Here is a 13,899-nt window from a genome sequence, read left to right on the forward strand (position 1 = left end):
ATATATATATATATATATATATATATATATATATATATACATCTCAATAATATAAATTAAGAACAAACATTGAATTCGGGTTAATGAACTTTATATATCCATGCTTCTACACTTCATTACGTATAAATGATGCCATGGCTTTCAAATGTCAAAAACAACAAACACCAGGTAAAAATCATATACAAAAAAATATAAAATACACAGGACCTGCTCAGAAAACGAATATAAAAATCGACTAAAAATTATCTAAAAAAGAATATTACAGTAAGTTAATTAACTAAAAATCTAAAGAGAAAAGTATATAAAATAAAATTATATCCAACTATGAAAATTATATAAAAAAATGTAAATGTCAATATGGTTGTAGTCCATGATAATAGCAGGAGCATGATATGAATTGAATCGGGTAACTAAACCACATCTTCGTGAATCATCCCAAGAGGTAATTTAACATCCAACATCTATTGCCATTTCGGGAGTTCATTGCCATTGCCTCTGTGCATGCTATGCGCATCTTAGGCAATGACCCTCTTGTCAGGATGAACTGAGTTGCAAAGGTTTTTCCATGCTGGAGTTTACCTTTCCAGTTGTCTTTAATATTATTCATGCAAGCCTTCTTTGCTTTTTGTTTGATGTTTTTTGCAGGTTTGTCACTATTTAGATCTCTTTGGTCTTTCTGATTGTTAATTTCTAAATCAGGAGAATCAATGATAGGTCTGTCAGTATTTGGGTGTCTGGTCATTCTTATTGTTAACTTGTAGACCAAAAGACTTTTTAAATTTCTGACTAAGCTTCATGACTGAAGCTTGCTTGGAATCTTCATGCTTCAATGTAGTTTGTAAGAGCACATCACTTGTTGTATTAAGGCACGTTTCAAAGCCCATTATTGCTGATTCGAAGGATTGTTTGAAATGTATCAGGCCTCTTCCACCTATTTTTCTTGGGAGATAATCCTGTCTACATCTGATTTTGGATAGTTAATCTGGTACCTTGTAAAAATTTTACGGATCTTTCCATCCATATTCTGCATGTCAGTGAGACTCCACTTATTATTACCTCTGCTTTAACGAAAGCGGAGGTATTGTTTGCAGTTGTGTTTGTTTGTTTGTTTGTCCGTGGACAAGATATATCAAGAACCGGTGGATGGATTCAGATAAAACTTTGGCCTCACGACTGGCACAAACTGATTACATTTTGGGATCAATTGGGTACTGGACAAGGATTCTGAATTATTTTTCCAGTTTTTTTTTGCCAGTACTATGTGACTGGCCCTCGTGCCGGTGGCATGTAAAAGCACCCACTACACTCTCGGAGTGGTTGGTGTTAGGAAGGGCATCCAGCTGTAGAAACTCTGCCAGATCAAATTGGAGCCTGGTGCAGCCTTCTGGCTTGCCAGTCCTCAGTCAAATCGTCCAACCCATGCTAGCATGGAAAGCGGACGTTAAACGATGATGATGATTATTATTATTATTATTATTATTAAAGCAGTGAGCTGACAGAATCATTAGCACATCAGCAAAATGTTTAGTAGCATTTCATTCATCTTTACTTTCTGAGTTCAAATTCCACCGAGGTCAACTTTGCCTTGCATCCTATCGGGGTCGATAAAATAAGTACCAGTTGAGTAGTGGAGTTGATTTAATCAACTTATCCCCCTCTCCCAAATTCCAGGCCTCGAACCTATAGCAGAAAGGATTATTATTATTATTATTATTATTATTATTATTATTATTATTATTATTATTATTACTAGCAAAACTTGTAAATATTTCATGGAATTAATGCTAAACCTATTGGGTTATTTCTGAAAACTTTATCCCAAATGCCTGAAAGTGTAGCCTGTGTTGTGTCTGTATGGAAAGATAGTTGCTCATCTGATGCTCATTGAAGAACGAAAGAAACTGGAATATGATGATTACTTAATATAAACATTTTATTTACTTTATGCACAATTTTATCGACTTAATACACAGCAGTCATAAAATAAATATTTACTCTTATTTTTCCATTTTCCCTATAAACAACTGTAAATAAGTGTAAGTGCCATGTAAGTAAGTGAAAATATTTCATGGAACTGCACTTATGCACATGCATTAAGTGATAAGTGATATGAAAAGCTTAGTTCAATTGAAAAGAAAATACACTTTTCACTATCCACTCACCACTGCCACCTCTACCACCACCTCTATCTCCACTACCACCATCTCCCTCACCACCATCTCTCTCCCTCTCCCTTTTCCCCTCTCCCCCTTCTCTCCCTACCTTTCTTTGACCTCACCATCAGAACGTCACCACTCTGCTAAAATTATATTTTTAACTCTCCTCCTCAAAATTCAACTAACTTTCTAAACCACATAATAAATATTATGTTTCCCCTACCTCACATCATAGATACTTCTCTCTCTCTCTCTCTTTTTCTCCTGCTTTCTGTCTCACTCTTCTCCTTATCTTCTTTTTCTCTCTCCTTTTTCTTTCTCCTCTCTTTCCCTTCAACTAATCCACACGAAAGTGTTACAGCTATATTCCCTCTACCTCACGTTATGGACGCTTCTCTCTCCCTCTTTTTTCTCTCCTTTTCTCTCTCCATCTTTTTCCCTAGTCATGTGAAAGTGTTACTGATGGGCTAAGTAATGCAGTGACTAGCAGAATTATTATAAGATTATTTGAAGTGACATGCTGACGCTAATAAAACTAATGAACCATTATTAACAGTTGTTTTTATTTTCATTTTTAGGAATTGGTATACAGTGGAGTAACCTGGCCCATGGTTCTTCTGTTGATGATGACTTTGCATTTCTTCATGTTATTCTGATGTTACTTTTAGATTCTGTCATTTATGGTATTTTGACTTGGTACATTGAGGCAGTATTTCCAGGACAATATGGTGTACCACAGAAATGGTACTTCCCTTTCATGGTATATTGCTCACTTTCTATTATTTATTCTTTCATTCTTTTACTTGCTTCAGTCATTTGACTGCAGCCATGCTGGAGCATCATCTTTAGTCGAACAAATCGACCCCAGGATTTATTCTTTGTAAGCCTAGTACTTATTTTATTGGTCTCTTTTGCTGAACCACCAGTGATGGTGATGTAAACACACCAACATTGTTCGTTTAAGCGATGGTGGGGGGACAAACACAGACACATATAACAAACACACACATATATACATAAACATATATATAGCAATAAGAAAATGGAGGGGAATATGTGGTACTCATCAACTTGCAGACACTGTACTATATCAATTTACTTGTTTATTTTTCAACCAAGAGAACAATAAAAACAATATATAAACACATATGACACACTGTCATATCAGCAATTAAAAATTAAAAATGACATCTAGGGACCGAAGAAGGGACAAAGTCTTACAGCTGTTTTGACGTAGGGGTGACATGCCTCATTCTATCTATATAACTCCAGTAAGCTGGAGTAATTATATATATATGACGGGCTTTTTTCAGTTTCTGTTTACCAAATCCACTCACAAGGCTTTGGCCGGCCCAAGACTATAGTAGAAGACACTTGCCCAAGGTGCCATGCAGTGGGACTGATCCCAGAACCATGTGGTTGGGAAGCAAGCTTCTTACCACACAGCCACTCCTGCACCTATATTTATCTGTTAACTTTAAATAATTCTCTTGTTCCATTTTGATAATTCATTATCATCATTGTTTAATGTCCACTTCCCATGGGTTGGACAATTTGACAGGAGCTGCCTAGCCACAGAGATGTCCAGACTCCAGTTGTCTGTTTTGGCATGGTTTCTATGATTGGCTGGCCTTTGTATCGCCAACCACTTCACGCAGTGTGTTGGGTGCTTTTTATGTGACATCAGCACAGGTTTTTATACATGGAACTGGCATGTGTGTTTTATGTGTGGAATCTGCATGAGTGCACTCATATGTGGTACTGGCACAAGTGCTTTATACATGGTGTCACATAAAGTCCACAGAACAGGGACCTCTCAGCCGACAGAGGGATGTGCCTATATTTATAGATGTCTATGCAAACTGAAAAGTGACAAGCTGGCAGAATTGTTAGCACATTGGACAAAATGCTTAGTGGCATTTCTTCTGACTCTTTACATTCGGAATTCAAATCCTGAGATCAGCTTTGCCTTTCATTCCCTTGGAGTCATTTAAATAAAGTACCAGTCAAGTATTGGTGATGGTGGTGGTGGTGGTGAGGAGGGGGGGTCAATCTAATCAACTTATCTGCTCCAAGCAAAATTGTTGGCCTTGAATCCTGACTGGTGCCTTGTTCAGGAGGAATGCTGTTATTTTGGTCACTTATACGCCATGGAAACTGAGCAACCAGCCTTGAGTCCTAGGGTTAAAACAGAATATCTTGAAAATTGAAAGAGATACTGTTAAATTCTATTAATGACTGAACTAAAGTATATCTTAAAACTACCTTTTATATTAACAGAAACCTGTTATTTTCATGATTTAGCTGCCCAGTTAGATAAATTATATGCATTCAATTTTTTAAAGTATAATTTGCATCTAGAAATTTTATTTTGTATCAAATGCTATAAACTTGCATTAAATCTATCTGAAAACAGGTTAAAACACATGACAATGCAAAGTTAATTATTTTTAATAACAAGATGAATTCATACTACTAGTATCATATGTACTTAGATAGGTTTGGGCCACATTGGCCCAGGCCATAACTAACTTAATAAAATAGCACCACCTGGAAAAGACATTTAGTAATGTAAGACTAATTTACAGTAAATTTTCAAAATAATGTTGTAACTTCTAATGGTCCTTTCTTCAATAGGCACAAGTCCTGAAATTTTGGGGAGGGGAATAGTCAATTACATTAGCCTCAGTACTCAACTGGTACTTATTGACCCCGAAAGGATGAGAGACAAAGTTGACCTCGGCAAAATTTGAACTCAAAATGTAGGGATGGATGAAATACCACTAAATATTTTACCTGGCATGCTAGCGATTCTGTCAGCTCATAAGGGTTTCAAAGACATAATTGTCTGGCGAGTGATTTATTCAGAGACTGTGTTGAAACTAAAACAGTTAGAGAATGGAAGACACATATGAGACATTAAAAAACACGCGACTGTTGACTTCGGTTAAATGCTTATTCTTTAGTGTCAAAATTTTCCACTGTGCCAATTGCTACTGGTCAATGATGTGATCCCATTTCATGTAGTTTCTGGTGAGGTTGTTGATTAGCATATATAGGTTTGAGGGTTATAAATTTTTATATAATGATAATAATGAACTTATTGTGTATAGTGCTCAGGTGTACCACAACTCACCAGAAAAAGTTACCAAAAGTACATGAACATTACATAGAATAATGCACAGGAAGTGAACAGTGAATGAGTTGTGGTGGTGGTGGTGGGGGGCGAATTTCAGGAAGTATGGAAGTTTTGAAGGATGTAGTGTCCTGACAGCTTACAACTGATGCAGGTAGTTTATTCCATGCTTCAGCAATTCTGAACATGGAAAAAATGTTTCGAAAAGCAGATATTTGTGTGGTTGCATGCTTCTGAACAGTTTCCAGCTGATATGCTGAGCAAGGTAGGGGTTCCAGACTGGTGATGCAAACTCTAAATATGGACGTGCTATAACCATATACAGCTTTAAACAGATTGCAGGAGAGCAGCTGACAAATGTCTTGTTGAATGATGTTAAGACTCCTTCAGCCTTCTTAACAATTTTAGGGATGTGATTTGTCCAATGCAAATTGCTATTGACAATAATGCCCAGGTCACATTCTCTAGCAGACTTCTTAAGATCGGTGTTGTAAAGGTAGTATGTAAAAGCTAGGTTTTTCCTCCCAAAATACGTGGTGGTACACTTGTCCACAGCCAGCTTGAGTTGCCAGTCAGTAATCTGTTGCTGCATTGTACCCAGGTCTGGTTGCAAGAAAGGTCTATATATAGGTTGAAAAAGCTTTTATTATTTAGAAAATTGTTTTGGTAGTCAGTGGTATTATATATTTGGTAAACACAAAGGAGTTGACACCATGGTAGTTACAGCAGAAAATAGAGACTACAAACACTAGCTAAGTAGTTAAAGAGTATTGGTGAAGGTTAACGTATAAGGTTACCAGGTAGCATGCTAGTGCAGAAATAAATTTTTAGATAATGAAATATGGAACATATCAACTGTTTTTAATTCTTGCATAGAAGGAACTCTTCTATTGATCCTGGGGAAAGTATTTTATAGATTCACACTTTCTTTTCTTGTGATCCAAAATTTTTATGTGTAACAAAAATGTTACATTTCTTGTGAATAACTCCCCCTGCCTCCTTATCTAGAAGATACCTTTTGAAATGCTAAGTGAAAAGAATGTAAAAGTTTTCTTTTTTTCTTCAGATGTCTTACTGGTGTGGAACTACTCAAACTAAGTGCAAAAGTGGTGCTCTGGGTCCTGCACATGAGGAACTACAGCAATATTTTGAGGCTGAACCAAACAACTTAAAACCTGGAATTCAGATAAAGAATTTGTATAAGGTTTGTTTATTTGTGGTTTCATACTATTCCAATGCAAAATACGATATTGTTTGGCACTTAAACTTGCATGATGGTGGAGGATAGCTCTTCTACTAATTTGTTCAGTTGCAATTCTTTATAACTTGTAGGCCTGACGCATGGAGATATTTTCTTCCTAAGATGGGCTGTTTGATAAATACCCAACTCTGGAAAGAGTGGAATGTACCATTGCAATCTAGCAGAACACTTGTGAATTTTTTACAGGGCTACTATTGTGATATGTAATTAGAGTTAAGTAAATGTTTTGGCCTAGATCACAGACACAGCACCAGCAAAGGGATGGAAACAGTTGATTGGTTGTTTCTGTTGCTGATTAGCTTTAAGTCAATCCTAATCAAGTAGGTTTATGATTAAAAGGCATTCAACCACTAAGATCTTGCCTTTTTAAGGGTATGTAGAATTACATCTAATATGTACTTTCTTCATTTAAGATGTCAAGGAGTGATTTGAGAGTGATTTGGCTGCTTTTCCTTGTAGGCTGAGGAGCTATGCAGAGGCTCTTTTACTGACTTTATTAGCTCCTTTAAAATCTGTTTTATACATAGTTACTCCTATTTTCAAACCATCTTGTTATTTTTGTATTTAGTAGTAGTAGTAGTAGTAGTAGCAGCAGCAGCAGCAGCAGCAGCAGCAGCAGCAGTATTGTTTCTAGAAACTCACCATCTTTAAAATTTCTGCAGTATTGACATAAATAGCAAAGTGGAATGGTGGCAGAAAGGGTAATAGATCAGACCAAAATGCCTTACAATATTTAGTTTTCTTCTGCATTCTGGCATCAAATCACGATTAAGGTGACTTTGCCTTTCATTTCTTCTGAACAAATAAAGTAAGTACTAGTTTTCTACTGGTGTTTTGATTCAAGCCAACATAGCCCATCACCTCTAGATATTTGTGACTATGTAACACATTTAAAGTTATTGTTTTGTATGGTGTCCCTTACATCTCCATATTTACATTTGAAATTCATTTGATGTGTACCTTGCTAGTTTTATAGATTGCGTGGTGGCACCTGTACCAGTAGATCACTAAGAGCACCATCTGAGCATGATCGTTGCCAGAGCACCAGCTGTCTGGCTTCTGTGCTGAGGGCACATAAATAGCACCATTTGAGCGTGATCGTTACCAACGTTGCCCTCCTGGCACTTGTGCCAGTGACATGTGAAAAGACATTTGAGCGAGTTCGTTGCCAGTACCGCTGGACTGGCTCCTGTGCAGGTGGCACATAAAATACACCATTTCAAGTGTGGCCGTTGCCAGTACTTCCTGACTGGCCTTCGTGCTGGTGGCACGTAAAAGCACCCACTACACTCTCGGAGTGGTTGGTGTTAGGAAGGGCATCCAGCTGTAGAAACTCTGCCAAATCAGATTGGAGCCTGGTGTAGCCATCTGGTTCACCAGTCCTCAGTCAAATCGTCCAACCCATGCTAGCATGGAAGGCAGACGTTAAACGATGATGATGATGATGATGATTTGTATTCACATCATTGAAATCTCAAAGCCCCAAGATAATGCATGATTAATTCAAAACAATGTCAATAATTAAGCATTACACTTGATGAATTAATCAGAATGATAAAGGGTAAACATGGATGCTTTGTTAGAACACCAAATACTCCATTGTTAGCCTTGACAGATCCTCTCATACAGGTGCTTGGTGCATAAAAGGATACAAATCATAGCAAACAAAATTCATCTCAGCTCCCATGACAGACGAATTTCATCTGCTGTGATCTGTGGGTGTGCTTTTATGCACTAGGTCCCTATGTGAGAGGATCTCGCAATGCTAATAATGGAGTATTCAGTGTTCTAACAAAGCATCCATGTCAATGTGGATATAAAGATTACCTTTTGGTATTAATACTGTTTCTGTCTCTAATAATTAGTTTAACGAATGTTTAATTTGTACTTTTATTCATTCTTGCCTGTTTTCTTCTAGGAATTTAATGGTGGGAAAAAAGTTGCTGTTGATGATTTGAATCTGAATATGTATGAAGGCCAAATTACTGCACTACTTGGACATAACGGGGCTGGAAAGACAACAACTTTATCCATGATTACTGGTGAGTTGACGACTAAAATTATTGCTTTGCTTTGTTTGCTTATAGGAATGTGTTGCCTCAGGACAGCTCCAATGAAGAAGACCTATTTATATAGTGAATAAGGCAATTAGATGAATCTCTAAAATATTTTCTGAATTTACATTTTGGTTAAAGTTTTTCTGTAATAGTAACTGAGAAAACTACAAGAAAGAATCTCTCATCATTTACCACTACCACCACCACCACCACCACCACCACCACCACCACTGTTACCACAGCCGCCGCCACCACCACCACCAAAAAAAAAAAATTTTTTTTTAATGTTTCTTATCATTAATTTCCCACAGGTCTGATTCCACCCTCAAGCGGAACTGCTATTGTGAATGGCTATGACATTCGTACTGACATGAAAAGTGTACGATCCAGTTTAGGTATATGTCCACAACATGACATCTTATTTGAAATGTTAACAGTAAAAGAACATTTACAATTCTTTGCACAGGTAAAGATTATTTATTACTTTTTTACACACACACACACACATGCTTCCGAGGAACCCAACGGATCCCTAACCCCAGCCTCAGCTGTGAACTGGGAACCTAATGGATGACCAGTTGTAGCACTTACACAGTGTACCTATACATTTAGATCATTCATCATCATCATCATCGTTTAACGTCCGCTTTCCATGCTAGCATGGGTTGGACGATTTGACTGAGGACTGGTGAAACCAGATGGCTACGCCAGGCTCCAATCTGATTTGGCAGAGTTTCAGTGAACTAAATCCCTCATATTCTGATATATATATATACATATATATATATATGTATGTGTGTCTGTGTGTGTGTGTGTAGGTGCAGAAGTGTGGTAAGTAGCCTCGGGCCAACCAAAGCCTTGTGAGTGGATTTGGTAAACGGAAACTGAAAGAAGCCTGTCATATATATGTGTGTATATGTTTGTGTGTCTGTGTTTGTCACCCCTACCATCGCTTGACAACCAATGTTGATGTCTTTACATCCCCATAACTTAGTGGTTTGGCAAAAGAAACTGATAGAATAAGTACTAGGCTTACAAAGAATAAATCCTAGGGACAATTTGTTTGACTAATAGGCAGTGCGCCAGTATGGCCGCAATCAAATGACTGAAACAAATAGAAGAAAAAAAAAATTTATATGATCAATAATACCTAGAAGAAGAAGGTACTTGTTTTCCACTTGCAAACATAAATGGAGCTTTGGCCTGGAGGAACTGATGTCATCAGATGGCATCCAACAATCATTGGGTGTTTCTGTTCCAACCCTGAACCATCACACCCTCCTGTCAGGTCAGCAAAAGTGGTCAAATCACTGCTTTATCATCTCCTCCTGGCTTCCACCTCAACTCCTCTCTCCTGTTCCATAACCAGCAAGAAGCTCTTTCTGCTGTCTCTCCCATCTTGCACATGGCCACCCTTTGCTCTCTTCCTCTCATCCAGTGGTCATAAGCATTCTCCATACCAACTGGGCAAGGAATCCCCTACAGCCAGCCTTGACTAGGAAAGCCATTTCTTCTTGCAATCCTGCAGAAGGCTCTTGTACTTGACACTTCAATTTGTAGGCCTCAACACAATCTTCTTCCCATAGGACTGTAAGCTCGATCAAAATTATTTTCCATTGATAAGTTATTGTATAATATCCTGTCAATGTCATTGTATTGTATGCATGCAAAGACAACTCTTAATGACCCAGTCTTAGCTGTCAAGTAAGTCACATTGACAAGGGTTTCGTTAACGTTCAGTACTTCTCACCTTAAGTTTTCCTCTGATCAAAAATTACAATAGTCTATCATTTTCATACAAGGTGAGTTGTCTCTTAGTTGCTTAACTCCATAAAAACTGGTATAAGCTTTAATAAACCCATATACTGAGTGAGAGACTCTTTCCAGATACTTGAAATGTACTCAGCAATTTGCTGGGGAAGTTTTCATTGAAATTATATTCAACCAATCATTCTTCTTTATCCTTCACAACTGTTCTCCTTTGATAAATATCTGAGACTCTATTTCTATTCGGTAAATACCAAGAATATTGTAAATAAATTGTGAACTGTTTGTTTTATTTATACTTGTTGAATTTTGCTCCGAGTTTTTTTAAAAATTTTTTTATATAAAAGAGAAATTATATTTTGTCTTATAGTTGAAAGGGTTTTCTAAAAAGTTACTGAAATCTGAAGTAGACAAGATGATCAACTCAATTAATTTGGAAGATAAAAGAAATGTTTTATCGAAAAATCTTTCTGGAGGAATGAAACGAAGATTATCTTTAGGAATTGCTCTCATTGGAGATTCAAAGGTATTTTGGATAGTTTCTACATCATAATCTTATGACAGATGTTATGATACCCAGGTGCACCTTGTCACACTCTCATTTTGTTTTATAATCGATTCTATAATCATATTGCAGTAGTTCCTTTATCATGAATACTCTTACAATGTTTGCATCTCTACTTGATGTTTGAGAAAGAGCTCAATACATAAATATTGGAAATTGTTTCTTCAGAAAGAAATTAATATTTATTTCAAGCATGATAGAATTGGAACTATTTGAAATGTTTAACATTCTTTATTACAAAATCTCTATAATATATCAAGATTAAAATCTTATTATTTTATCTGACTCTATGATTCCATAAAACTATTTGCCATAACAACAACATCAACTGGATAACATGAAGCTTTTCATCAGTAACAGGAACTTATAATCTTGGTTCTTGGTTCAGAAATATTTAGCAGAAAAAAGGCAAATTATGCCCTTAATAGGATGACTATCTACCACTGATTTGGTATCTATTCTCATTTTCTAAGTTAATTGAAACAATAAAGTTAAGAAACATTAAATGCTTGTAACAGGTTTGAATTCACAAGAATCCATACCCCTATTTTACATGTAAAAGATGCATATATGTCACTATACCCTTGGGAAGATTGTGTGAACACATTTCACTTTTCTTTCCTAATAAATATTGATAAATTCTATGTCTCTGTCATAAATTGTTATAACAAAAAGTAAATAAATTATATCTTCATAGATTGTTATCCTTGATGAGCCTTCCTCTGGATTAGATCCTAATGCACGCCGTCAAGTTTGGTCTGTCCTCGAAAAGCACAGGATGGGTCGGACAATGCTTCTTACAACTCACTTTATGGATGAAGCAGACCATTTGGGAGATAGAATTGCTATCATTTCTGATGGTATTCTCAAATGTGCTGGTAGTTCCCTGTTTTTGAAGTCAAAATATGGTAAGTTATTATTTGCTTTCTGCACCTACACACTGATAGACACCTAAACACACAGACTCAGCCCTACACACATAAATACATGTATTCAAGTAAATTTATGCAAGGCTTGCAGCTTAGTGGTTAGGGTATTCGATTCACAATCGTAAGATTGTGAGTTCAATTCCTGGTAGCGCATTGTGTCCTTGATCCAGACATTTTATTTCACATTGCTCCAGTCTATTCAGCTAGCAAAAATGAGAAGTACCTGTATTTCAAAGAATCAACCTTCTCACATTCTGTGTCATGTTGAATCTCCCTGAGAACTATGTTAAGGGTACACGTGTCTGTGGAGTGCTCAGCCACTTGCATGTCAAATTTATGAGCAGGTTGTTCTGTTGATCAGACTAACCGGAACCCACATTATCATAACTGATAGAGTGCCAGTCATATGCACATATACAAACACTCATACATGAGACAAATCACAGAAAAAAAACAGATTAAAAAAAAAAAGTGAGTTTGATAATTATATTTCCTTTGATTTGATTTGTCTTTCATGATTGTGTGAACTTAGTTGTATTGATCAAATGATTGTGTGACTTATTTTTATTGATCAAATACCCCCCATCCTTTATAGCATGGACTAGGTGCATTGTATCATGCCCCCAGTATTAGAGAGGCTTTCTTCCAGGCCTGAAATATCCATTTAACACTGATCTCTTAGATGGGTTGTCTTCAGTGTAACTTGCAGAGTTCATGTTTTCTCCCTGAAGACTTTTCAGTTTCTTCTCTCCCAGCTGGATCATCTGCAATATGTATTTTATTCCCCACTCTATATTGCTTGGGTGTAGGGTACTCATGGTGGGAAAGTATGATGGGGAGGGACTTGCTGTAGGCTGGTAGATTGTTAGGTTTGTTTGACTTACTAGTGGCAAGCTCCAGTATGCATGTGTTATGTGTGAGATACAAGAATACCTTGAGTGAAAGTGGCTAGCTTACAGCTGATCTTAATTAATGGCAAATATAGCCAGTTATTGGTAGGTTGGGGATAATAACAACCAGCTGTATTTTCCAAACTCTGCCAAATTAGATTGGAGCCTGGTGTTGCCATCCGGTTTCACCAGTCCTCAGTCAAATCGTCCAACCCATGCTAGCATGGAAAGCGGACATTAAACGATGATGATGATGATGATGATGATATTATGTGAGAGTGTATAAGATAACAAAGAAATGGCCAAATACAGTAGTCTGAAAAGCAACAGCTAGAAGCAATGAAATATTTGATTTTTCTTTATAGGCGCAGGAGTGGCTGTGTGGTAAGTAGCTTGCTTACCAGCCACATGGTTCCGGGTTCATTCCCACTGCGTGGCACCTTGGGCAAGTGTCTTCTACTATAGCCTCGGGCCGACCAAAACTTTGTGAGTGGATTTGGTAGACAGAAATTGAAAGAAGCCCGTCGTATATATGTATATATATATATATGTATGTATGTGTGTGTATATGTTTGTGTGTCTGTGTTTGTCCCCCCCCAACATCGCTTGACAACCAATGGTGGTGTGTTTACGTCCCTGTAACTTAGCGGTTCGGCAAAAGAGACCGATAGAATAAGTACTAGGCTTCCAAAGAATAAGTCCTGGGGTCGATTTGCTCGACTAAAAGGCAGTGCTCCAGCATGGCCGCAGTCAAATAACTTAAACAAGTAAAAGAGTAAAAGAGAGAATATTGTCATAGATGATAATAAAGATTGAGGTAGTTGTTTGCTATGTTCTTTGTAGATTATATTATTTGTTTATGTGCAGGAAAAATAGTCAATGTTACCCCTAATGTTTTTCACTGTGGATATTTGCAGAGATTTGCTTGTGTTCAGGTTTCGTCTTCTTTTGCAAAATATATGCATATCCACCAGAATAATTTTTTAAAATTTGATTTCATCTTGAAAACCTTATACATACACATTTTGTTTCTTTTGTGCACTAGTTGAAAAACATATATGCATGCACAAGCACATAGCTAAAAGGGAACAATGGTAGAAGTATTTACAAGAATAGAAATTAAATAAATAAATGGAAA

At 36.9% G+C, this 13,899-nt stretch overlaps 1 protein-coding gene across 1 annotated transcript in view; it reads left to right on the plus strand.

The window, feature by feature from the left end:
• LOC106875803 (phospholipid-transporting ATPase ABCA3) overlaps positions 1-13,899 on the plus strand; it is an 89,360-nt gene that overhangs the window by 52,928 nt on the left and 22,533 nt on the right. The window contains exons 7-12 of the mRNA XM_052968181.1: positions 2,735-2,916; positions 6,359-6,496; positions 8,472-8,595; positions 8,922-9,076; positions 10,748-10,903; positions 11,640-11,850. Coding sequence (XP_052824141.1) covers positions 2,735-2,916; positions 6,359-6,496; positions 8,472-8,595; positions 8,922-9,076; positions 10,748-10,903; positions 11,640-11,850 — 966 coding nt within the window. The remainder of the gene's footprint in view (positions 1-2,734; positions 2,917-6,358; positions 6,497-8,471; positions 8,596-8,921; positions 9,077-10,747; positions 10,904-11,639; positions 11,851-13,899) is intronic.

This window comes from Octopus bimaculoides, chromosome 5 (assembly GCF_001194135.2).
Source record: "Octopus bimaculoides isolate UCB-OBI-ISO-001 chromosome 5, ASM119413v2, whole genome shotgun sequence".
Lineage (NCBI taxonomy): Eukaryota > Metazoa > Mollusca > Cephalopoda > Octopoda > Octopodidae > Octopus > Octopus bimaculoides.